The following is a 26,185-nucleotide window of genomic DNA, read 5'->3' on the forward strand; positions in this document are numbered from 1 at the left end:
GGGATTACCCGATGGGACTGTCACACTGTCTAACTGTCGTCTCTCTCTCTCTCTCCCTGGGCAGTGCTGAGGGATTACCCGATGGGACTGTCACACTGTCTAACTGTAGTCTCTCTCTCCCTGGGCAGTGCTGAGGGATTACCCGATGGGACTGTCACACTGTCTAACTGTAGTCTCTCTCTCTCTCTCTGGGCAGTGCTGAGGGATTACCCGATGGGACTGTCATACTGTCTAACTGTAGTCTCTCTCTCCCTGGGCAGTGCTGAGGGATTACCCGATGGGACTGTCACACTGTCTAACTGTAGTCTCTCTCCCTGGGCAGTGCTGAGGGATTACCCGATGGGACTGTCATACTGTCTAACTGTAGTCTCTCTCTCCCTGGGCAGTGCTGAGGGATTACCCGATGGGACTGTCACACTGTCTAACTGTAGTCTCTCTCTCTCTCCCTGGGCAGTGCTGAGGGATTACCCGATGGGACTGTCACACTGTCTAACTGTAGTCTCTCTCTCTCTCCCTGGGCAGTGCTGAGGGATTACCCGATGGGACTGTCACACTGTCTAACTGTAGTCTCTCTCTCCCTGGGCAGTGCTGAGGGATTACCCGATGGGACTGTCACACTGTCTAACTGTAGTCTCTCTCTCCCTGGGCAGTGCTGAGGGATTACCCGATGGGACTGTCACACTGTCTAACTGTAGTCTCTCTCTCTCTCTCCCTGGGCAGTGCTGAGGGATTATCCGATAGGACTGTCACACTGTCTAACTGTAGTCTCTCCCTCTCTCTGGGCAGTGCTGAGGGATTACCCGATGGGACTGTCACACTGTCTAACTGTAGTCTCTCTCTCCCTGGGCAGTGCTGAGGGATTACCCGATGGGACTGTCACACTGTCTAACTGTAGTCTCTCTCTCCCTGGGCAGTGCTGAGGGATTACCCGATGGGACTGTCATACTGTCTAACTGTAGTCTCTCTCTCCCTGGGCAGTGCTGAGGGATTACCCGATGGGACTGTCACACTGTCTAACTGTAGTCTCTCTCTCTCTCCCTGGGCAGTGCTGAGGGATTACCCGATGGGACTGTCACACTGTCTAACTGTAGTCTCTCTCTCTCCCTGGGCAGTGCTGAGGGATTACCCGATGGGACTGTCACACTGTCTAACTGTAGTCTCTCTCTCCCTGGGCAGTGCTGAGGGATTACCCGATGGGACTGTCACACTGTCTAACTGTAGTCTCTCCCCCTGGGCAGTGCTGAGGGATTACCCGATGGGACTGCCACACTGTCTAACTGTAGTCTCTCTCTCTCTCCCTGGGCAGTGCTGAGGGATTACCCGATGGGACTGTCACACTGTCTAACTGTAGTCTCTCTCTCTCCCTGGGCAGTGCTGAGGGATTACCCGATGGGACTGTCACACTAACTGTAGTCTCTCCCCCTGGGCAGTGCTGAGGGATTACCCGATGGGACTGTCACACTGTCTAACTGTCGTCTCTCTCTCTCTCTACCTGGGCAGTGCTGAGGGATTACCCGATGGGACTGTCACACTGTCTAACTGTCGTCTCTCTCTCTCTCCCTGGGCAGTGCTGAGGGATTACCGATGGGACTGTCACACTGTCTAACTGTAGTCTCTCTCTCTCTCTCTGGGCAGTGCTGAGGGATTACCCGATGGGACTGTAATACTGTCTAACTGTAGTCTCTCTCTCCTGGGCAGTGCTGAGGGATTACCCGATGGGACTGTCACACTGTCTAACTGTAGTCTCTCTCTCTCTACCTGGGCAGTGCTGAGGGATTACCCGATGGGACTGTCACACTGTCTAACTGTAGTCTCTCTCTCTCTCCCTGGGCAGTGCTGAGGGATTACCCGATGGGACTGTCACACTGTCTAACTGTAGTCTCCCCCCCTGGGCAGTGCTGAGGGATTACCCGATGGGACTGTCACACTGTCTAACTGTATTCTCTCCCCCTGGGCAGTGCTGAGGGATTACCCGATGGGACTGTCACACTGTCTAACTGTAGTCTCTCTCTGTCTCTCCCTGGGCAGTGCTGAGGGATTACCCGATGGGACTGTCACACTGTCTAACTGTCGTCTCTCTCTCTCTCTCCTGGGCAGTGCTGAGGGATTACCCGATGGGACTGTCACACTGTCTAACTGTAGTCTCTCTCTCTCTGGGCAGTGCTGAGGGATTACCCGATGGGACTGTCACACTGTCTAACTGTAGTCTCTCTCTCTCTCTCTGGGCAGTGCTGAGGGATTACCCGATGGGACTGTCATACTGTCTAACTGTAGTCTCTCTCTCCCTGGGCAGTGCTGAGGGATTACCCGATGGGACTGTCACACTGTCTAACTGTAGTCTCTCTCTCCCTGGGCAGTGCTGAGGGATTACCCGATGGGACTGTCACACTGTCTAACTGTAGTCTCTCTCTCTCTCTCCCTGGGCAGTGCTGAGGGATTACCGATGGGACTGTCACACTGTCTATCTGTAGTCTCTCCCTCTCTCTGGGCAGTGCTGAGGGATTACCCGATGGGACTGTCACACTGTCTAACTGTAGTCTCTCTCTCCCTGGGCAGTGCTGAGGGATTACCGATGGGACTGTCACACTGTCTAACTGTAGTCTCTCTCTCCCTGGGCAGTGCTGAGGGATTACCCGATGGGACTGTCATACTGTCTAACTGTAGTCTCTCTCTCCCTGGCAGTGCTGAGGGATTACCCGATGGGACTGTCACACTGTCTAACTGTAGTCTCTCTCTCTCTCCCTGGGCAGTGCTGAGGGATTACCCGATGGGACTGTCACACTGTCTAACTGTAGTCTCTCTCTCTCTCCCTGGGCAGTGCTGAGGGATTACCCGATGGGACTGTCACACTGTCTAACTGTAGTCTCTCTCTCCCTGGGCAGTGCTGAGGGATTACCCGATGGGACTGTCACACTGTCTAACTGTAGTCTCTCCCCCTGGGCAGTGCTGAGGGATTACCCGATGGGACTGCCACACTGTCTAACTGTAGTCTCTCTCTCTCTCCCTGGGCAGTGCTGAGGGATTACCCGATGGGACTGTCACACTGTCTAACTGTAGTCTCTCTCTCTCCCTGGGCAGTGCTGAGGGATTACCCGATGGGACTGTCACACTAACTGTAGTCTCTCCCCCTGGGCAGTGCTGAGGGATTACCCGATGGGACTGTCACACTGTCTAACTGTCGTCTCTCTCTCTCTCTACCTGGGCAGTGCTGAGGGATTACCCGATGGGACTGTCACACTGTCTAACTGTCGTCTCTCTCTCTCTCTCCCTGGGCAGTGCTGAGGGATTACCCGATGGGACTGTCACACTGTCTAACTGTAGTCTCTCTCTCTCTACCTGGGCAGTGCTGAGGGATTACCCGATGGGACTGTCACACTGTCTAACTGTAGTCTCTCTCTCTCTCCCTGGGCAGTGCTGAGGGATTACCCGATGGGACTGTCACACTGTCTAACTGTAGTCTCCCCCCCTGGGCAGTGCTGAGGGATTACCCGATGGGACTGTCACACTGTCTAACTGTATTCTCTCCCCCTGGGCAGTGCTGAGGGATTACCCGATGGGACTGTCACACTGTCTAACTGTAGTCTCTCTCTCTCTCTCCCTGGGCAGTGCTGAGGGATTACCCGATGGGACTGTCACACTGTCTAACTGTCGTCTCTCTCTCTCTCTCCCTGGGCAGTGCTGAGGGATTACCCGATGGGACTGTCACACTGTCTAACTGTCGTCTCTCTCTCTCTCTCCCTGGGCAGTGCTGAGGGATTACCCGATGGGACTGTCACACTGTCTAACTGTAGTCTCTCTCTCCCTGGGCAGTGCTGAGGGATTACCCGATGGGACTGTCACACTGTCTAACTGTAGTCTCTCTCTCTCTCTGGGCAGTGCTGAGGGATTACCCGATGGGACTGTCATACTGTCTATCTGTAGTCTCTCTCTCCCTGGCAGTGCTGAGGGATTACCCGATGGGACTGTCACACTGTCTAACTGTAGTCTGTCTCCCTGGGCAGTGCTGAGGGATTACCCGATGGGACTGTCATACTGTCTAACTGTAGTCTCTCTCTCCCTGGGCAGTGCTGAGGGATTACCCGATGGGACTGTCACACTGTCTAACTGTAGTCTCTCTCTCTCTCTCTGGGCAGTGCTGAGGGATTACCCGATGGGACTGTAATACTGTCTAACTGTAGTCTCTCTCTCCCTGGGCAGTGCTGAGGGATTACCCGATGGGACTGTCACACTGTCTAACTGTAGTCTCTCTCTCTCTACCTGGGCAGTGCTGAGGGATTACCCGATGGGACTGTCACACTGTCTAACTGTAGTCTCTCTCTCTCCCCTGGGCAGTGCTGAGGGATTACCCGATGGGACTGTCACACTGTCTAACTGTAGTCTCCCCCCCTGGGCAGTGCTGAGGGATTACCCGATGGGACTGTCACACTGTCTAACTGTATTCTCTCCCCCTGGGCAGTGCTGAGGGATTACCCGATGGGACTGTCACACTGTCTAACTGTAGTCTCTCTCTCTCTCTCCCTGGGCAGTGCTGAGGGATTACCCGATGGGACTGTCACACTGTCTAACTGTAGTCTCTCTCTCTCTCTCCCTGGGCAGTGCTGAGGGATTACCCGATGGGACTGTCACACTGTCTAACTGTCGTCTCTCTCTCTCTCTCCCTGGGCAGTGCTGAGGGATTACCCGATGGGACTGTCACACTGTCTAACTGTAGTCTCTCTCTCCCTGGGCAGTGCTGAGGGATTACCCGATGGGACTGTCACACTGTCTAACTGTAGTCTCTCTCTCTCTCTCTGGCAGTGCTGAGGGATTACCCGATGGGACTGTCATACTGTCTATCTGTAGTCTCTCTCTCCCTGGGCAGTGCTGAGGGATTACCCGATGGGACTGTCACACTGTCTAACTGTAGTCTGTCTCCCTGGGCAGTGCTGAGGGATTACCCGATGGGACTGTCATACTGTCTAACTGTAGTCTCTCTCTCCCTGGGCAGTGCTGAGGGATTACCCGATGGGACTGTCACACTGTCTAACTGTAGTCTCTCTCTCTCTCCCTGGGCAGTGCTGAGGGATTACCCGATGGGACTGTCACACTGTCTAACTGTAGTCTCTCTCTCTCTCCCTGGGCAGTGCTGAGGGATTACCCGATGGGACTGTCACACTGTCTAACTGTAGTCTCTCTCTCCCTGGGCAGTGCTGAGGGATTACCCGATGGGACTGTCACACTGTCTAACTGTAGTCTCTCTCTCCCTGGGCAGTGCTGAGGGATTACCCGATGGGACTGTCACACTGTCTAACTGTAGTCTCTCTCTCTCTCCCTGGACAGTGCTGAGGGATTATCCGATGGGACTGTCACACTGTCTAACTGTAGTCTCTCTCCCTGGGCAGTGCTGAGGGATTACCCGATGGGACTGTCACACTGTCTAACTGTAGTCTCTCTCTCTCCCTGGTCAGTGCTGAGGGATTACCGATGGGACTGTCACACTGTCTAACTGTAGTCTCTCTCTCCCTGGGCAGTGCTGAGGGATTACCCGATGGGACTGTCACACTGTCTAACTGTAGTCTCTCTCTCTCTCCCTGGGCAGTGCTGAGGGATTACCCGATGGGACTGTCACACTGTCTAACTATAGTCTCTCTCTCTCCCTGGACAGTGCTGAGGAATTACCCGATGGGACTGTCACACTGTCTAACTGTAGTCTCTCTCTCTCCCCTGGGCAGTGCTGAGGGATTACCCGATGGGACTGTCACACTGTCTAACTGTAGTCTCTCTCTCTCCCTGGACAGTGCTGAGGGATTACCCGATGGGACTGTCACACTGTCTAACTGTAGTCTCTCTCCCCCTGGGCAGTGCTGACGGATTACCCGATGGGACTGTCACACTGTCTAACTGTAGTCTCTCTCTCTCCCTGGGCAGTGCTGAGGGATTACCCGATGGGACTGTCACACTGTCTAACTGTAGAACTGTAGTCTCTCTCTCCCCCTGGGCAGTGCTGAGAGATTACCCGATGGGACTGTCACACTGTCTAACTGTAGTCTCTCTCTCCCTGGGCAGTGCTGAGGGATTACCCGATGGGACTGCCACACTGTCTAACTGTAGTCTCTCTCTCCCTGGACAGTGCTGAGGGATTACCCGATGGGACTGTCACACTGTCTAACTGTAGTCTCTCTCTCCCTGGGCAGTGCTGAGGGATTACCCGATGGGACTGTCACACTGTCTAACTGTAGTCTCTCTCTCTCCCTGGGCAGTGCTGAGGGATTACCCGATGGGACTGTCACACTGTCTAACTGTAGAACTGTAGTCTCTCTCTCCCCCTGGGCAGTGCTGAGAGATTACCCGATGGGACTGTCACACTGTCTAACTGTAGTCTCTCTCTCCCTGGCAGTGCTGAGGGATTACCCGATGGGACTGTCACACTGTCTAACTGTAGTCTCTCTCCCTGGGCAGTGCTGAGGGATTACCCGATGGGACTGTCACACTGTCTAACTGTAGTCTCTCTCTCTCCCTGGTCAGTGCTGAGGTATTATCCGATGGGACTGTCACACTGTCTAACTGTAGTCTCTCTCTCCCTGGGCAGTGCTGAGGGATTACCCGATGGGACTGTCACACTGTCTAACTGTAGTCTCTCTCTCTCTCCCTGGGCAGTGCTGAGGGATTACCCGATGGGACTGTCACACTGACTAACTATAGTCTCTCTCTCTCCCTGGACAGTGCTGAGGGATTACCCGATGGGACTGTCACACTGTCTAACTGTAGTCTCTCTCTCTCCCCCTGGGCAGTGCTGAGGGATTACCCGATGGGACTGTCACACTGTCTAACTGTAGTCTCTCTCTCTCCCTGGACAGTGCTGAGGGATTACCCGATGGGACTGTCACACTGTCTAACTGTAGTCTCTCTCCCCCTGGGCAGTGCTGAGGGATTACCCGATGGGACTGTCACACTGTCTAACTGTAGTCTCTCTCTCTCCCTGGGCAGTGCTGAGGGATTACCCGATGGGACTGTCACACTGTCTAACTGTAGAACTGTAGTCTCTCTCTCCCCCTGGGCAGTGCTGAGAGATTACCCGATGGGACTGTCACACTGTCTAACTGTAGTCTCTCTCTCCCTGGGCAGTGCTGAGGGATTACCCGATGGGACTGCCACACTGTCTAACTGTAGTCTCTCTCTCCCTGGATAGTGCTGAGGGATTACCCGATGGGACTGTCACACTGTCTAACTGTAGTCTCTCTCTCCCTGGGCAGTGCTGAGGGATTACCCGATGGGACTGTCACACTGTCTAACTGTAGTCTCTCTCTCCCTGGCAGTGCTGAGGGATTACCCGATGGGACTGTCACACTGTCTAACTGTAGTCTCTCTCTCTCTCCCTGGGCAGTGCTGAGGGATTACCCGATGGGACTGTCACACTGTCTAACTGTAGTCTCTCTCCCTGGGCAGTGCTGAGGGATTACCCGATGGGACTGCCACACTGTCTAACTGTAGTCTCTCTCTCTCCCTGGGCAGTGCTGAGGGATTACCCGATGGGACTGTCACACTGTCTAACTGTAGAACTGTAGTCTCTCTCTCCCCTGGGCAGTGCTGAGAGATTACCCGATGGGACTGTCACACTGTCTTACTGTAGTCTCTCTCTCTCTCTGGGCAGTGCTGAGGGATTACCCGATGGGACTGTCACACTGTCTAACTGTAGTCTCTCCCCCTGGACAGTGCTGAGGGATTACCCGATGGGACTGTCACACTGTCTAACTGTAGTCTCTCTCTCTCTCTGGGCAGTGCTGAGGGATTACCCGATGGGACTGTCACACTGTCTAACTGTAGTCTCTCTCTCTCTCTGGGCAGTGCTGAGGGATTACCCGATGGGACTGTCACACTGTCTCACTGTAGTCTCTCTCTCCCTGGGCAGTGCTGAGGCATTACCCGATGGGACTGTCACACTGTCTAACTGTAGTCTCCCTCTCTCCCTGGGCAGTGCTGAGGGATTACCCGATGGGACTGTCACACTGTCTAACTGTAGTCTCTCTCTCCCTGGGCAGTGCTGAGGGATTACCCGATGGGACTGTCACACTGTCTAACTGTAGTCTCTCTCTCTCTCCTGGGCAGTGCTGAGGGATTATCCGATGGGACTGTCACACTGTCTAACTGTAGTCTCTCTCCCTGGGCAGTGCTGAGGGATTACCCGATGGGACTGTCACACTGTCTAACTGTAGTCTCTCTCTCCCTGGGCAGTGCTGAGGGATTACCCGATGGGACTGTCACACTGTCTAACTGTAGTCTCTCTCTCTCTCCCTGGGCAGTGCTGAGGGATTACCCGATGGGACTGTCACACTGTCTAACTGTAGTCTCTCTCTCTCTCCCTGGGCAGTGCTGAGGGATTACCCGATGGGACTGTCACACTGTCTAACTGTAGTCTCTCTCTCTCTCTCTCTGGGCAGTGCTGAGGGATTACCCGATGGGACTGTCACACTGTCTAACTGTAGTCTCTCTCTCTCTCTGGGCAGTGCTGAGGGATTACCCGATGGGACTGTCACACTGTCTAACTGTAGTCTCTCCCCCCTGGGCAGTGCTGAGGGATTACCCGATGGGACTGCCACACTGTCTAACTGTAGTCTCTCTCTCTCTCCTGGGCAGTGCTGAGGGATTACCCGATGGGACTGTCACACTGTCTAACTGTAGTCTCTCTCACTGGGCAGTGCTGAGGGATTACCCGATGGGACTGTCACACTGTCTAACTGTAGTCTCTCTCTCTCTCCCTGGGCAGTGCTGAGGGATTACCCGATGGGACTGTCACACTGTCTAACTGTAGTCTCTCTCTCTCTCCCTGGGCAGTGCTGAGGGATTACCCGATGGGACTGTCACACTGTCTAACTGTAGTCTCTCCCCCTGGGCAGTGCTGAGGGATTACCCGATGGGACTGTCACACTATCTAACTGTAGTCTCTCCCCCTGGGCAGTGCTGAGGGATTACCCGATGGGACTGTCACACTGTCTAACTGTCGTCTGTCTCTCTCTCTCCCTGGGCAGTGCTAAGGGATTACCCGATGGGACTGTCACACTGTCTAACTGTAGTCTCTCTCTCCCTGGCAGTGCTGAGGGATTACCCGATGGGACTGTCACACTGTCTAACTGTAGTCTCTCTCTCTCTCTCCCTGGGCAGTGCTGAGGGATTACCCGATGGGACTGTCACACTGTCTAACTGTAGTCTCTCTCTCTCTCCCTGGGCAGTGCTGAGGGATTACCCGATGGGACTGTCACACTGTCTAACTGTAGTCTCTCCCCCTGGGCAGTGCTGAGGGATTACCCGATGGGACTGTCACACTGTCTAACTGTATTCTCTCCCCCTGGGCAGTGCTGAGGGATTACCCGATGGGACTGTCACACTGTCTAACTGTAGTCTCTCTCTCTCTCTCCCTGGGCAGTGCTGAGGGATTACCCGATGGGACTGTCACACTGTCTAACTGTAGTCTCTCTCTCTCTCTGGGCAGTGCTGAGGGATTACCCGATGGGACTGTCACACTGTCTAACTGTAGTCTCTCTCTCCCTGGGCAGTGCTGAGGGATTACCCGATGGGACTGTCACACTGTCTAACTGTAGTCTGTCTCTCCCTGGGCAGTGCTGAGGAATTACCTGATGGGACTGTCACACTGTCTAACTGTAGTCTCTCTCTCTCTCCCTGGGCAGTGCTGAGGGATTACCCGATGGGACTGTCACACTGTCTAACTGTAGTCTCTCTCTCTCTCCCTGGGCAGTGCTGAGGGATTACCCGATGGGACTGTCACACTGTCTAACTGTAGTCTCTCTCTCCCTGGGCAGTGCTGAGGGATTACCCGATGGGACTGTCACACTGTCTAACTGTATTCTCTCCCCCTGGGCAGTGCTGAGGGATTACCCGATGGGACTGTCACACTGTCTAACTGTCGTCTCTCTCTCTCTCTCCCTGGGCAGTGCTGAGGGATTACCCGATGGGACTGTCACACTGTCTAACTGTCGTCTCTCTCTCTCTCTCCCTGGGCAGTGCTGAGGGATTACCCGATGGGACTGTCACACTGTCTAACTGTAGTCTCTCTCTCCCTGGGCAGTGCTGAGGGATTACCCGATGGGACTGCCACACTGTCTAACTGTAGTCTCTCTCTCTCTCTGGGCAGTGCTGAGGGATTACCCGATGGGACTGTCATACTGTCTAACTGTAGTCTCTCTCTCCCTGGGCAGTGCTGAGGGATTACCCGATGGGACTGTCACACTGTCTAACTGTAGTCTGTCTCCCTGGGCAGTGCTGAGGGATTACCCGATGGGACTGTCATACTGTCTAACTGTAGTCTCTCTCTCCCTGGGCAGTGCTGAGGGATTACCCGATGGGACTGTCACACTGTCTAACTGTAGTCTCTCTCTCTCTCCCTGGGCAGTGCTGAGGGATTACCCGATGGGACTGTCACACTGTCTAACTGTAGTCTCTCTCTCTCTCCCTGGGCAGTGCTGAGGGATTACCCGATGGGACTGTCACACTGTCTAACTGTAGTCTCTCTCTCCCTGGGCAGTGCTGAGGGATTACCCGATGGGACTGTCACACTGTCTAACTGTAGTCTCTCTCTCCCTGGGCAGTGCTGAGGGATTACCCGATGGGACTGTCACACTGTCTAACTGTAGTCTCTCTCTCTCTCCCTGGACAGTGCTGAGGGATTATCCGATGGGACTGTCACACTGTCTAACTGTAGTCTCTCTCCCTGGGCAGTGCTGAGGGATTACCCGATGGGACTGTCACACTGTCTAACTGTAGTCTCTCTCTCTCCCTGGTCAGTGCTGAGGGATTATCCGATGGGACTGTCACACTGTCTAACTGTAGTCTCTCTCTCCCTGGGCAGTGCTGAGGGATTACCCGATGGGACTGTCACACTGTCTAACTGTAGTCTCTCTCTCTCTCCCTGGGCAGTGCTGAGGGATTACCCGATGGGACTGTCACACTGTCTAACTATAGTCTCTCTCTCTCCCTGGACAGTGCTGAGGGATTACCCGATGGGACTGTCACACTGTCTAACTGTAGTCTCTCTCTCTCTCCCCTGGGCAGTGCTGAGGGATTACCCGATGGGACTGTCACACTGTCTAACTGTAGTCTCTCTCTCCCTGGGCAGTGCTGAGGGATTACCCGATGGGACTGCCACACTGTCTAACTGTAGTCTCTCTCTCCCTGGACAGTGCTGAGGGATTACCCGATGGGACTGTCACACTGTCTAACTGTAGTCTCTCTCTCCCTGGGCAGTGCTGAGGGATTACCCGATGGGACTGTCACACTGTCTAACTGTAGTCTCTCTCTCCCTGGGCAGTGCTGAGGGATTACCCGATGGGACTGTCACACAGTCTAACTGTAGTCTCTCTCTCTCCCTGGGCAGTGCTGAGGGATTACCCGATGGGACTGTCACACTGTCTAACTGTAGAACTGTAGTCTCTCTCTCCCCCTGGGCAGTGCTGAGAGATTACCCGATGGGACTGTCACACTGTCTAACTGTAGTCTCTCTCTCCCTGGGCAGTGCTGAGGGATTACCCGATGGGACTGTCACACTGTCTAACTGTAGTCTCTCTCCCTGGGCAGTGCTGAGGGATTACCCGATGGGACTGTCACACTGTCTAACTGTAGTCTCTCTCTCTCCCTGGTCAGTGCTGAGGTATTATCCGATGGGACTGTCACACTGTCTAACTGTAGTCTCTCTCTCCCTGGGCAGTGCTGAGGGATTACCCGATGGGACTGTCACACTGTCTAACTGTAGTCTCTCTCTCTCTCCATGGGCAGTGCTGAGGGATTACCCGATGGGACTGTCACACTGTCTAACTATAGTCTCTCTCTCTCCCTGGACAGTGCTGAGGGATTACCCGATGGGACTGTCACACTGTCTAACTGTAGTCTCTCTCTCTCCCCCTGGGCAGTGCTGAGGGATTACCCGATGGGACTGTCACACTGTCTAACTGTAGTCTCTCTCTCTCCCTGGACAGTGCTGAGGGATTACCCGATGGGACTGTCACACTGTCTAACTGTAGTCTCTCTCCCCCTGGGCAGTGCTGAGGGATTACCCGATGGGACTGTCACACTGTCTAACTGTAGTCTCTCTCTCTCCCTGGGCAGTGCTGAGGGATTACCCGATGGGACTGTCACACTGTCTAACTGTAGAACTGTAGTCTCTCTCTCCCCCTGGGCAGTGCTGAGAGATTACCCGATGGGACTGTCACACTGTCTAACTGTAGTCTCTCTCTCCCTGGGCAGTGCTGAGGGATTACCCGATGGGACTGCCACACTGTCTAACTGTAGTCTCTCTCTCCCTGGATAGTGCTGAGGGATTACCCGATGGGACTGTCACACTGTCTAACTGTAGTCTCTCTCTCCCTGGGCAGTGCTGAGGGATTACCCGATGGGACTGTCACACTGTCTAACTGTAGTCTCTCTCTCCCTGGGCAGTGCTGAGGGATTACCCGATGGGACTGTCACACAGTCTAACTGTAGTCTCTCTCTCTCCCTGGGCAGTGCTGAGGGATTACCCGATGGGACTGTCACACTGTCTAACTGTAGAACTGTAGTCTCTCTCTCCCCCTGGGCAGTGCTGAGAGATTACCCGATGGGACTGTCACACTGTCTTACTGTAGTCTCTCTCTCTCTCTGGGCAGTGCTGAGGGATTACCCGATGGGACTGTCACACTGTCTAACTGTAGTCTCTCTCTCTCTCTCCCTGGGCAGTGCTGAGGGATTACCCGATGGGACTGTCACACTGTCTAACTGTAGTCTCTCCCTCTCTCTGGGCAGTGCTGAGGGATTACCCGATGGGACTGTCACACTGTCTAACTGTAGTCTCTCTCTCCCTGGGCAGTGCTGAGGGATTACCCGATGGGACTGTCACACTGTCTAACTGTAGTCTCTCTCTCCCTGGGCAGTGCTGAGGCATTACCCGATGGGACTGTCACACTGTCTAACTGTAGTCTCCCTCTCTCCCTGGGCAGTGCTGAGGGATTACCCGATGGGACTGTCACACTGTCTAACTGTAGTCTCTCTCTCCCTGGGCAGTGCTGAGGGATTACCCGATGGGACTGTCACACTGTCTAACTGTAGGCTCTCTCTCTCTCTGGACAGTGCTGAGGGATTATCCGATGGGACTGTCACACTGTCTAACTGTAGTCTCTCTCCCTGGGCAGTGCTGAGGGATTACCCGATGGGACTGTCACACTGTCTAACTGTAGTCTCTCTCTCCCTGGGCAGTGCTGAGGGATTACCCGATGGGACTGTCACACTGTCTAACTGTAGTCTCTCTCTCTCTCCCTGGGCAGTGCTGAGGGATTACCCGATGGGACTGTCACACTGTCTAACTGTAGTCTCTCTCTCTCTCCCTGGGCAGTGCTGAGGGATTACCCGATGGGACTGTCACACTGTCTAACTGTAGTCTCTCTCTCCCTGGGCAGTGCTGAGGGATTACCCGATGGGACTGTCACACTGTCTAACTGTAGTCTCTCCCCCTGGGCAGTGCTGAGGGAATACCCGATGGGACTGCCACACTGTCTAACTGTAGTCTCTCTCTCTCTCCCTGGGCAGTGCTGAGGGATTACCCGATGGGACTGTCACACTGTCTAACTGTAGTCTCTCTCACTGGGCACTGCTGAGGGATTACCCGATGGGACTGTCACACTGTCTAACTGTAGTCTCTCTCTCCCTGGGCAGTGCTGAGGGATTACCCGATGGGACTGTCACACTGTCTAACTGTAGTCTCTCTCTCCCTGGGCAGTGCTGAGGGATTACCCGATGGAACTGTCACACTGTCTAACTGTAGTCTCTCTCTCTCTCCCTGGGCAGTGCTGAGGGATTACCCGATGGGACTGTCACACTGTCTAACTGTAGTCTCTCCCCCTGGGCAGTGCTGAGGGATTACCCGATGGGACTGTCACACTATCTAACTGTAGTCTCTCCCCCTGGGCAGTGCTGAGGGATTACCCGATGGGACTGTCACACTGTCTAACTGTCGTCTCTCTCTCTCTCTCCCTGGGCAGTGCTGAGGGATTACCCGATGGGACTGTCACACTGTCTAACTGTAGTCTCTCTCTCTCTCTCTGGGCAGTGCTGAGGGATTACCCGATGGGACTGTCATACTGTCTAACTGTAGTCTCTCTCTCCCTGGCAGTGCTGAGGGATTACCCGATGGGACTGTCACACTGTCTAACTGTAGTCTCTCTCTCTCTCTCCCTGGGCAGTGCTGAGGGATTACCCGATGGGACTGTCACACTGTCTAACTGTAGTCTCTCTCTCTCTCCCTGGGCAGTGCTGAGGGATTACCCGATGGGACTGTCACACTGTCTAACTGTAGTCTCTCCCCCTGGGCAGTGCTGAGGGATTACCCGATGGGACTGTCACACTGTCTAACTGTATTCTCTCCCCCTGGGCAGTGCTGAGGGATTACCCGATGGGACTGTCACACTGTCTAACTGTAGTCTCTCTCTCTCTCTCCCTGGGCAGTGCTGAGGGATTACCCGATGGGACTGTCACACTGTCTAACTGTAGTCTCTCTCTCCCTGGGCAGTGCTGAGGGATTACCCGATGGGACTGTCACACTGTCTAACTGTAGTCTCTCTCTCCCTGGGCAGTGCTGAGGGATTACCCGATGGGACTGTCACACTGTCTAACTGTAGTCTCTCTCTCCCTGGGCAGTGCTGAGGGATTACCCGATGGGACTGTCATACTGTCTAACTGTAGTCTCTCTCTCCCTGGGCAGTGCTGAGGGATTACCCGATGGGAGTGTCACACTGTCTAACTGTAGTCTCTCTCTCTCTCCCTGGGCAGTGCTGAGGGATTACCCGATGGGACTGTCACACTGTCTAACTGTAGTCTCTCTCTCTCTCCCTGGGCAGTGCTGAGGGATTACCCGATGGGACTGTCACACTGTCTAACTGTAGTCTCTCTCTCCCTGGGCAGTGCTGAGGGATTACCCGATGGGACTGTCACACTGTCTAACTGTAGTCTCTCCCCCTGGGCAGTGCTGAGGGATTACCCGATGGGACTGTCACACTGTCTAACTGTAGTCTCTCTCTCTCCCTGGGCAGTGCTGAGGGATTACCCGATGGGACTGTCACACTGTCTAACTGTAGTCTCTCTCTCTCCCTGGGCAGTGCTGAGGGATTACCCGATGGGACTGTCACACTAACTGTAGTCTCTCCCCCTGGGCAGTGCTGAGGGATTACCCGATGGGACTGTCACACTGTCTAACTGTAGTCTCTCTCTCTCTCTCCCTGGGCAGTGCTGAGGGATTACCCGATGGGACTGTCACACTGTCTAACTGTCGTCTCTCTCTCTCTCTCCCTCCCTGGGCAGTGCTGAGGGATTACCCGATGGGACTGTCACACTGTCTAACTGTAGTCTCTCTCTCTCTCTCTGGGCAGTGCTGAGGGATTACCCGATGGGACTGTAATACTGTCTAACTGTAGTCTCTCTCTCCCTGGGCAGTGCTGAGGGATTACCCGATGGGACTGTCACACTGTCTAACTGTAGTCTCTCTCTCTCCCTGGGCAGTGCTGAGGGATTACCCGATGGGACTGTCACACTGTCTAACTGTAGTCTCTCTCTCTCTCCCTGGGCAGTGCTGAGGGATTACCCGATGGGAGTGTCACACTGTCTAACTGTAGTCTCTCCCCCTGGGCAGTGCTGAGGGATTACCCGATGGGACTGTCACACTGTCTAACTGTATTCTCTCCCCCTGGGCAGTGCTGAGGGTTTACCCGATGGGACTGTCACACTGTCTAACTGTAGTCTCTCTCTCTCTCTCCCTGGGCAGTGCTGAGGGATTACCCGATGGGACTGTCACACTGTCTAACTGTCGTCTCTCTCTCTCTCTCCCTGGGCAGTGCTGAGGGATTACCCGATGGGACTGTCACACTGTCTAACTGTAGTCTCTCTCTCTCCCTGGGCAGTGCTGAGGGATTACCCGATGGGACTGTCACACTGTCTAACTGTAGTCTCTCTCTCTCTCCCTGGGCAGTGCTGAGGGATTACCCGATGGGACTGTCACACTGTCTATCTGTAGTCTCTCTCTCTCTCCCTGGGCAGTGCTGAGGGATTACCCGATGGGACTGTCACACTGTCTAACTGTAGTCTCTCTCTCTCTCCCTGGGCAGTGCTGAGGGATTACCCGATGGGACTGTCACACTGTCTAACTGTAGTCTCTCTCTCCCTGGGCAGTGCTGAGGGATTACCCGATGGGACTGTCACACTGTCTAACTGTAGTCTCTCTCTCCCTGGGCAGTGCTGAGGGATTACCCGATGGGACTGTCACACTGTCTAACTGTAGTCTCTCTCTCTCTCCCTGGACAGTGCTGAGGGATTATCCGATGGGACTGTCACACTGTCTAACTGTAGTCTCTCTCCCTGGGCAGTGCTGAGGGATTACCCGATGGGACTGTCACACTGTCTAACTGTAGTCTCTCTCTCTCCCTGGTCAGTGCTGAGGGATTATCCGATGGGACTGTCACACTGTCTAACTGTAGTCTCTCTCTCCCTGGGCAGTGCTGAGGGATTACCCGATGGGACTGTCACACTGTCTAACTGTAGTCTCTCTCTCTCTCCCTGGGCAGTGCTGAGGGATTACCCGATGGGACTGTCACACTGTCTAACTATAGTCTCTCTCTCTCCCTGGACAGTGCTGAGGGATTACCCGATGGGACTGTCACACTGTCTAACTGTAGTCTCTCTCTCTCCCCCTGGGCAGTGCTGAGGGATTACCCGATGGGACTGTCACACTGTCTAACTGTAGTCTCTCTCTCTCCCTGGACAGTGCTGAGGGATCACCCGATGGGACTGTCACACTGTCTAACTGTAGTCTCTCTCTCTCCCCCTGGGCAGTGCTGAGGGATTACCCGATGGGACTGTCACACTGTCTAACTGTAGTCTCTCTCTCTCCCCCTGGGCAGTGCTGAGGGATTACCCGATGGGACTGTCACACTGTCTAACTGTAGTCTCTCTCTCCCTGGGCAGTGCTGAGGGATTACCCGATGGGACTGTCACACTGTCTAACTGTAGTCTCTCTCTCTCCCTGGGCAGTGCTGAGCGCTGAGGGATTACCCGATGGGATTGGCACGCTGGTAGACTGCTGGTACGTGGATGAAGTTGGTGGAAGGAGCAGTTTTCCCAGCTCCATTGTCCAGGAACCTGCCGTCCTGCTCCTCCGCCAGGTCCCGTACGATGAGGGAAAGGAGCCCGAGATTCCCGCTGACCTGCCTCTGCCATCTGAGCTGAAACCCGGAAGATTCTTCGCTGTCCGAGGTAAGTGGGTGAATTCCTACAGCCCGTCCCCAGAGCGCGTGGTGTTTGGACAGCTGAGCGCCTAATCGTTCTCCCTCTCTCTCGGCAGACCCTTCCCGGATAACGGCCCACCCTGGCTTTGGGACGGCCAGGGTCCCGAGGGAGAAGCCGCACTGTGAGATTAATAAATACGGCCCACAGGATTCCAGTGTGGTCTGGGCCACTGGCCTGACTGACGACGAGAAAACTCCGGCCTATCAGTCCAGCTCCTGGTTCTGTAGCTTCCTGCGGACCTTTGACCTCTCCTTCAGCGTTGCCAGTGTCCACCGGGTCACCTCAGGTCCCAGAGAAACAGGAGACCCCTCTCCACTGGAAACCTCAGGTACCAGCGGCGCAGTGATGTGAGCAAACGCACCTTCCACCCATCAGGGCTGTGTCTCCCACACTCGCACGTCACAGTGTGCCCCCCAACACACACGTCCACCCCTTACAACCCATCCCCCTGTCAACCAGAACGATACTGGGGAGGGGGTGGGGTTCAGACCGAGACCAGAGCAGGTGAGGACAACAGGAAGCGACAGCAGGTTCCCAGTCACCCCTAATTCCAGGCCTGGGATACAAACCCGGGGCATCACTAACGTCCCCACATCGATAGCCCAGTGCCAATCGCCCCGTCCAGGCTGGTACTCACACACTCTGCACCGTCAGCAGGGGGATTAGCAACATGGATCACCTGACCCTAACACTAACTCTGACCCTAACATTAACTCTGACCCTGACCCTAATCCGAATACGGACCCTGACCTTAATACCAACCCTAACACGAACTCTGACCGTGAACCTGACCCTGACCCTGTCTATGACCCTGACCCTGACCCTGTCCCTAACCCGAACCCTGTCCCCGGTCCAAACCCTAACATGAACCTTGACCATATCCCTAGCCCTTACCTAACCCTGACCCTGACCCTTTCCTGAACCCTAACCCTCACCCTGACCCTGACCGTAATCCAAACACTAAGCCTGACCCTAACACTAACCTTAACTCAAACCATGACTCCAACTCTAATCCAGACCCTGACCCTGACCCTAACCCTAAATCTAACCCTGACCCTAACCCCTAACTCTAACCCTAATCCAGACCCTGACACTGACCCTGACCCTAAATCTAACCCTGACCCTAACCCCTAACTCTAACCCTAATCCAGACCATGACCCTGACCCTAACCCCTAAATCTAACCCTAATCCAGACCCTGACCCTGATCCTAAATCTAACCCTGACCCAAACCCTAACTCTAACCCTAATCCAGACCCTGACCCTGATCCTAAATCTAACCCTGACCCTAACCCTAAATCTAACCCTGACCCAAACCCTAACTCTAACCCTAATCCAGACCCTGACCCTAATCCTAAATCTAACCCTGACCCTAACCCTAATCCAGACCCTGACCCTGATCCTAAATCTAACCCTGACCCTAACCCTAAATCTAACCCTGACCCAAACCCTAACTCTAACCCTAATCCAGACCCTGACCCTAATCCTAAATCTAACCCTGACCCTAACCCTAACTCTAACCCTAATCCAGACCCTAACCCTGATCCTAAATCTAACCCTGACCCTAACTCTAATCCAGACCCTGACCCTGACCCTAAATCTTACCCAGACCCTCACCCTAACTCCAACTCTAATCGAGACCCTGACCTAACCCTAAATCTAACCCTGACCATAACCCTATCTCTAACCCTAATCCAGACCATGACCCTGACCCTGACCCTAAATCTAACACTGACCCAAACCCCTAACTCTACCCCTAATCCAGACCTTGACCCTAACCCTAAATCTAACCCTGACCCTGACCCTAAATCTAACCCTGACCCTAACCCCTAAATCTAACCCTAATCCAGACCCTGACCCAGGCACTAACCTAAATCTAACCCTGACCCTAACTCTAACCCTAATCCAGACCATGACCCTGTCCCTGACCCTGACCCAATCCTGAACCCTAACCCTAACTCTCACCCTGAGCCTAATCCTAACTCTAACCCTGACCCTGACCCTGACTGTGACCCTGACCCTGACCCGGGGATCTGGTGCTTGAGTCTATATTGAGGGATTGATCCTGAACTGAATGGACTCAGCACATGACTCTCCCATCTCCAACAGCTGCTGCCTCCCAGTGTAATCTATGTGACTCCCTGCCCCATCTCTCCCAGGAAGTTCGGTTCTCCTCGTGCCGAGGGGATCAGCCGCAGAGAGCACAGCAAACCAGAAAGGGAAGTGAAATGAGTCAGAACACATGCAAACGTATAAAAGTGAGAGAGTAGCTAAACTGGGTGAGAGGGTGAGGGGCTGGTGCACACACAACGGGAAATATAGAAACAGCAGGCTTTGGATCAGGGGTCAGTGACTGTCTCCAAGGTTAGGGGAGAGAGAGAGCAACATCCCAATAATGATGGGAGGAATCAAAGGGAAGACGAAACTGAAGACAGCTATGATCGAGAGGGAGAGAGAGAGGGAGAGAGATAGAGAGAGAGAAGAGAGAGAGAGGGAGCGAGTGAAAAAACGAGAGAGAGAGGGAGCGAGAGAGAGAGAGGAGGGAGAAAGAGGGAGAGGGAGCGATTGAGAGGGAGTGTGAGAGAGAGAGGGAGCGAGTGAGAAAGAGAGAGAGAGGGAGAGACAGAGAGAGACGCACAGAGACAGAGAGAGAGAAAGAGAGACAGAGGGAGAGAGTGAATGAGTGAGAGAGAGAGAGAGCGAGAGAGAGAGAGAGTGAGAGACAGAGAGAGGGAGAGAGAGGGAGCAAGTGATAGAGTGAGAGAGAGGGAGCGAGTGAGAGAGAGAGAGAGAGAGAGGGGGGAAAACAGAAAGCGAAAAAGACACAGAGAGACAGAGAGAGAGAGAGTGAGTGAGTGAGAGATGAGAAAGAGGGGTATGTAAATGGCTGACAATTGAAGGTGAGCAACTCAGTCCTGGAAAAGGAGTGGGAACTTGGATAGTGAGTGGATTGGCTGGAGACATTCAGCCCCTCACAGATTCTGGAATGGTGCTTGGGGATTGGGAAAGGGCAGATGTAATTCCACTCTCAGAGACAGGAAACGAGACATTAACCTGATCAGGCGTCACTGGGAACGGACAGGCGTCCATTACTGAGAGAGAAAGAGTGGAAATTGATAATACAGCCCACTATTCATACAAGCTGTACAGTGTGGGTGCAGGCCATTCAGCCCGTTGAGTTCACACCAACTCGGTGAAGAGCATCTGACCCAGGCCTATCCCATCCCTGTAACCCTGCACATCCCACAGCCAATCCACCCTAACCTGCACATCCCTGGACACTATGGGACAATTCCCCATGGCCAATCCACCCTAACCCGCACATCCCTGGGGCACTATGGGACAATTTCCCATGGCCAATCCACCCTAACCTGCACATCCCTGGGCACTATGGGACAATTTCCCATGGCCAATCCACCCTAACCTGCACATCCCTGGACACTATGGGACAATTTCCCATGGCCAATCCACCCTAACCTGCACATCCCTGGGCACTATGGGACAATTTCCCACAGCCAATCCACCCTAACCTGCACATCCCTGGGCACTATGGGACAATTTCCCATGGCCGATCCACCCTAACCTGCACATCCCTGGACACTATGGGACAATTCCCCATGACCGATCCACCCTAACCTGCACATCCCTGGGCACTATGGGACAATTTCCCATGGCCAATCCACCCTAACCTGTACATCCCTGGGCGCTATGGGACAATTTCCCATGGCCAATCCACCCTAACCTGCACATTCCTGGGCACTATGGGACAATTTCCCATGGCCAATCCACCCTAACCTGCACATTCCTGGGCACTATGGGACAATTTCACATGGCCAATCCACCCTGACCTGCACATCTTTGGACTGTGGGAGGAAGCCAGCGCACTCGGAGCAAACCCACGCAGACACGGGGAGAATGTGCACACCCCACACAGGGTATTAGTGCTGCCTTAAAGACACCGGCCTCAGACAGAGCGCTGGGAGGCTGAGTTCCCTCAGCCTATCCTCTGGAAGGGGGACAGAGGATGGAGGAGGGGAAGGGAGCAGCTGTCTGGAGATGTGCCACTGAGCAGGTTGGGGTTTGATGGGACTAGATGTAGACCAGCTGCTGTGCAGGAGGACCTGGGTGTCCTTGTGCAGGAATCACAGGAGGTTGGTCTGCTGATGCAGCAGGTCATTAGGAAAGCCAATGGAATATTGTCCTTCGTTGCTAAAGGGATGGAGTTTAAAAGCAGGGAGGTTATGTTGCAGCTGTACACGGTGCTGGTGAGAGTATACCTGGAGCTCTGCGTGCAGTTTTGGTCTCCTTACTTGAGAAAGAATGTATTGGCACTGGAGGGGGTGCAGAGGAGGGTCACTCGGTTGATTCCCGAGTTGAGGAAAGACTGAGCAGACTGGGATTATATTGATTGGAATTCAGAAGAATGAGAGGGGATCTTACAGAAACATATAAAATTATGAAGGGAATGGATAAGATAGAAGCAGGGAGAATGGTTCCACTGGCAGTGAAACTAGAATTAGGGGGCGCAGTCTCAAAATGAGGGGGAGCAGATTTCATACTGAGCTGAGGAGGAACTTCACCACCCTGAGGGTTGGGGATCTGTGGGATCTTCAAGGAGAAAGTGAGGACTGCAGATGCTGGAGATCAGAGCTGAAAATGTGTTGCTGGAAAAGCGCAGCAGGTCAGGCAGCATCCGAGGAACAGGAGAATCGACGTTTCAGGCATAAGCCCTTCATCAGGAATCTGTGGGACCCCCTACTCAGGGAAGTGGTTGAGACTATCTCGTTGAATGCTTTCGGAGTGAAGATGAATTGATTTCCGAGCACTAAGGGGATTCAGGGTGATGGAGAGCGGGTGGGTCAGTGGAGCTGAGGTCATAGGAAGGTCAGCCATAATCTTACTGAGTGGTGGATCAGGATCGATGGGCCAAATGGCCTACTCTGGCTCCTGGTCCTGAAAGCACATCATTGTGACCCAGTGAAGGGGAGGCGCGCAGGTAATAATCCGGTTCCAGCGCTCCCCGGCCCATCCCACCCTGCATCTTCCTGGTTTTCCCGTAACGATGACCTTTCCTCTCCCGCAGTTGTCTTGAACGTCTTCTCCCGCACTCCGAAAGTGAGGACGGGACTGGGGCGTGACGTCCTCCTGGACTGCGGGTTCGCCATGGACAGGCAGACTGGCTTTGCCGTGGAATGGCGTTACCAGTTCAAGGGCAGCGGGCACTTGGTCTACGCTTACAACGGCGCCCACGACCGGGTGGACATGGCAGAAGCAGGCACAGACATGTTCTTTTACGAGGTGCACAGTCGGGGGAACGCCTCACTATTGATCCGAAACGTGGCGATCAAGCACGAGGGCAGCTACATCTGTACCATCTACATGCCAAACCTGCACGCTCAGCAGTCAATCGAACTCCAAATCACAGGTAAACCGGCACACTCAGCAGTAAACACTGAAGGAACGGCCGAGATATTTCCAAGTCGGGATGGGGAGGGGCTCGGAGGGGAACTTGCAGGGGGTGGGGTTCCCATGGATCTGCTGCCCCTTGTCCTTCTGGATGGAAGTGGCCGTGGGTTTGGAAGAAACGGCCGATACATTTCCAAGTCGGGAGGGGAAGGGCTTGGGAAAGTGACTCCAATTGGTTGACCTCCATACCGAGAGGCTTGGAATACAGGAGCAGGGTGGTCTCGCTGTAACTGGACCAGGGGGTCTTGGTGAGACCACCCCGCCAGGGTCTGGGACAGGTTTGGGGGTCTCTGTATCTGGGGAAAGATGTCCTGGCGGTGGGAGGGAGCACAGCGATGGTTTCCCAGCCTGATCCCTGGGATGACAGGACTGACTGAGGGAAGAGAGACAGGATGGGGTTGGGATTATGTTCTCTGGAGTTTAGGAGGATGAGCAGGTGGGGTGGGATCTCAGAAAGGTATAAAATTCCAACAGGGATTGGACAGGGGGAACACAGGCAGGATGTTCCTGATGACCAGGCCTGGGGAGGGGAGAGGGGGGCGGTCACAGTGTAAAGATATGGGCTGGGCCGGGTCAGACTGAGTTGAGAGAGTGGGGACCCTATCTCAATGGTGACAGCATTATCCTGGGCTCCAGGGGTCACTGGCTGTGATTCCTGATCTCTGACCCACAGTGAAGGGGTGAGATAGTATAGACTCCCTACAGTGTGGAAACAGGCCCTTCAGCCCAAAATGTTCACACCGACCCTCTGAAGATTAACCGACCCAGACGCATTCCCTGACTCTACACTTACCCCCTGACTAATGCACCTAACCTACACATCCCTGGACACTATGGGACAATTTCCCATGGCCAATCCACCCTAACCTGCACATCCCTGGGCACTATGGGACAATTTCCCCCCATGGCCAATCCACCCTAACCTGCACATCCCTGGGCACTATGGGACAATTTCCCCCCATGGCCAATCCACCCTAACCTGCACATCCCTGGGCACTATGGGACAATTTCCCCCCATGGCCAATCCACCCTAACCTGCACATCCCTGGGCACTATGGGACAATTTCCCCCCATGGCCAATCCACCCTAACCTGCACATCCCTGGGCACTATGGGACAATTTCCCCCCATGGCCAATCCACCCTAACCTGCACATCCCTGGGCACTATGGGACAATTTCCCCCCATGGCCAATCCACCCTAACCTACACATCCCCGGGCACTATGGGACAATTTCCCACGGCCAATCCACCCTAACCTACACATCTTTGGGAGGAAACCACAGCACATGGAGGAAACTCACGCAGACACAGGGAGAATGTTCCAGCATCACACAGACAGTCACTCGAGGGTGAGATTGAACTCCGGTCTATGGCGTTGTGAGGCAGTAGTGCCAACCACTGTGACACTGGTGGGACGGGCAGTGTGGTGTGGGTGACTAACCTAGCCTGATCTCGGTTGGTAGAGCGTCCCAAGGTGACGGTGAGTCCGGACCCCCTGGTGCTGGTGCCTGGCCAGGAGCAGACAGTCACCTGTGATGTCTCCTCCTACTACCCTCTGGATGTGACTGTGAGCTGGAGCAGGAAGGGTGCAGCGGGGAACAGCAGCTCGGAGCTCATCACGGACAGCATGCTGAGCGGTCATCGTCAAAACCCTGATGGAACATACAACATGAGCAGCTACCTGACGGTGGTGCCCAGCTGGGAGGACCACCTTGCCACTTACACCTGCCACGTCGAACACGACTCCATCAAGACCCCTGTGCGCAAGACCGTCACGCTGAAGGTCGCAGGTAAACGGTGCGCGGGAGACTGGGTGCTATAGAGGGGGACGGGGCCACAGGCCATTGACAAGACCCTTCGGACCAACACCTCCATGCCAAATGAGTTTCCCAGACCAAATTTGACCCATTTGCCTGTGATCACCCCATATCGGTATCCGGGTGGGATGGTGACGATGGGAGACTTGTCGTTATTAGGGTATTGTGTATCCGGGCGGGATGGTGACGATGGGAGACTTGTCGTTATTAGGGTATTGAGTATCCGGGCGGGATGGTGACGATGGGAGACTTGTCGTTATTAGGGTATTGTGTATCCGGGCGGGATGGTGACGATGGGAGACTTGTCGTTATTAGGGTATTGTGTATCCGGGCGGGATGGTGACGAGGGGAGACTTGTCGTTATTGGGGTATTGAGTATCCGGGCGGGATGGTGACGATGGGAGACTTGTCGTTATTAGGGTATTGGGTATCCGGGCGGGATGGTGACGATGGGAGACTTGTCGTTATTAGGGTATTGAGTATCCAGGCGGGATGGTGACGATGGGGGACTTGTCGTTATTAGGGTATTGAGTATCCGGGCGGGATGGTGACGATGGGGGACTTGTCGTTATTAGGGTATTGTGTATCCGGGCGGGATGGTGACGATGGGAGACTTGTCGTTATTAGGGTATTGAGTATCCGGGCGGGATGGTGACGATGGGAGACTTGTCGTTATTAGGGTATTGAGTATCAGGGTGGGATGGTGACGATGGGAGACTTGTCGTTATTACGGTATTGAGTATCCGGGCGGGATGGTGACGATGGGAGACTTGTCGTTATTAGGGTATTGTGTATCCGGGCGGGATGGTGACGATGGGAGACTTGTCGTTATTAGGGTATTGTGTATCCGGGCGGGATGGTGACGATGGGAGACTTGTCGTTATTAGGGTATTGAGTATCCGGGCGGGATGGTGACGATGGGGGACTTGTCGTTATTAGGGTATTGAGTATCCGGGCGGGATGGTGACGATGGGAGACTTGTCGTTATTAGGGTATTGAGTATCCGGGCGGGATGGTGAGGTTGGGTGAGTTGTTGTCACCGTGTCCATGCGGCTGTTGAGGAATGTCTGTGATCCTCTGTCCACAGGAGTGTCTGGCCCGTCCCTTGATGATGCCATTGGGATGTTTGTCTGTGCCTTCATTGTGTACGGAATATTGAAATTCCTCTACTGGATATTCATGGAGAAAGGTAAACAGCCCCACGGAACATGGAACCATCGGTCAGGAGATCTGTAACTCTCCGTCACCTCCCCATTGGCAGTTCGACTTCACTGAGCCTCCCAATAAAACCCACAATGGGCCAAACAGCAGCAGGAGGAGACCATTCGGCCCATCCAGTCCGCTCCACCATTCGATCTTCCCAAACCCAATCCCACTCTCCTGCCTTCCCTCTGTAACCCTGACCCCATTCCCAACCCCACTCTCCTGCCTTCCCTCTGTAACCCTGACCCCATTCCCAACCCCACTCTCCTGCCTTCTCTCTGTAACCCTGACCCCATTCCCAACCCCACTCTCCTGCCTTCTCTCTGTAACCCTGACCCCATTCCCAACCCCACTCTCCTGCCTTCTCTCTGTAACCCTGACCCCATTCCCAACCCCACTCTCCTGCCTTCT

The 26,185-nt window shown here is 54.2% G+C and overlaps 1 protein-coding gene across 1 annotated transcript in view; it reads left to right on the forward strand.

The window, feature by feature from the left end:
• Positions 1-26,185, forward strand: part of LOC132832915 (tapasin-like) — a 67,111-nt gene that overhangs the window by 26,507 nt on the left and 14,419 nt on the right. Inside the window, exons 4-8 of the mRNA XM_060851154.1 lie at positions 17,038-17,256; positions 17,345-17,617; positions 22,372-22,713; positions 24,218-24,544; positions 25,659-25,760. Coding sequence (XP_060707137.1) covers positions 17,038-17,256; positions 17,345-17,617; positions 22,372-22,713; positions 24,218-24,544; positions 25,659-25,760 — 1,263 coding nt within the window. The remainder of the gene's footprint in view (positions 1-17,037; positions 17,257-17,344; positions 17,618-22,371; positions 22,714-24,217; positions 24,545-25,658; positions 25,761-26,185) is intronic.

The sequence above is a fragment of the Hemiscyllium ocellatum genome, chromosome 35, assembly GCF_020745735.1.
Source record: "Hemiscyllium ocellatum isolate sHemOce1 chromosome 35, sHemOce1.pat.X.cur, whole genome shotgun sequence".
Classification (NCBI taxonomy): Eukaryota; Metazoa; Chordata; class Chondrichthyes; order Orectolobiformes; family Hemiscylliidae; genus Hemiscyllium; species Hemiscyllium ocellatum.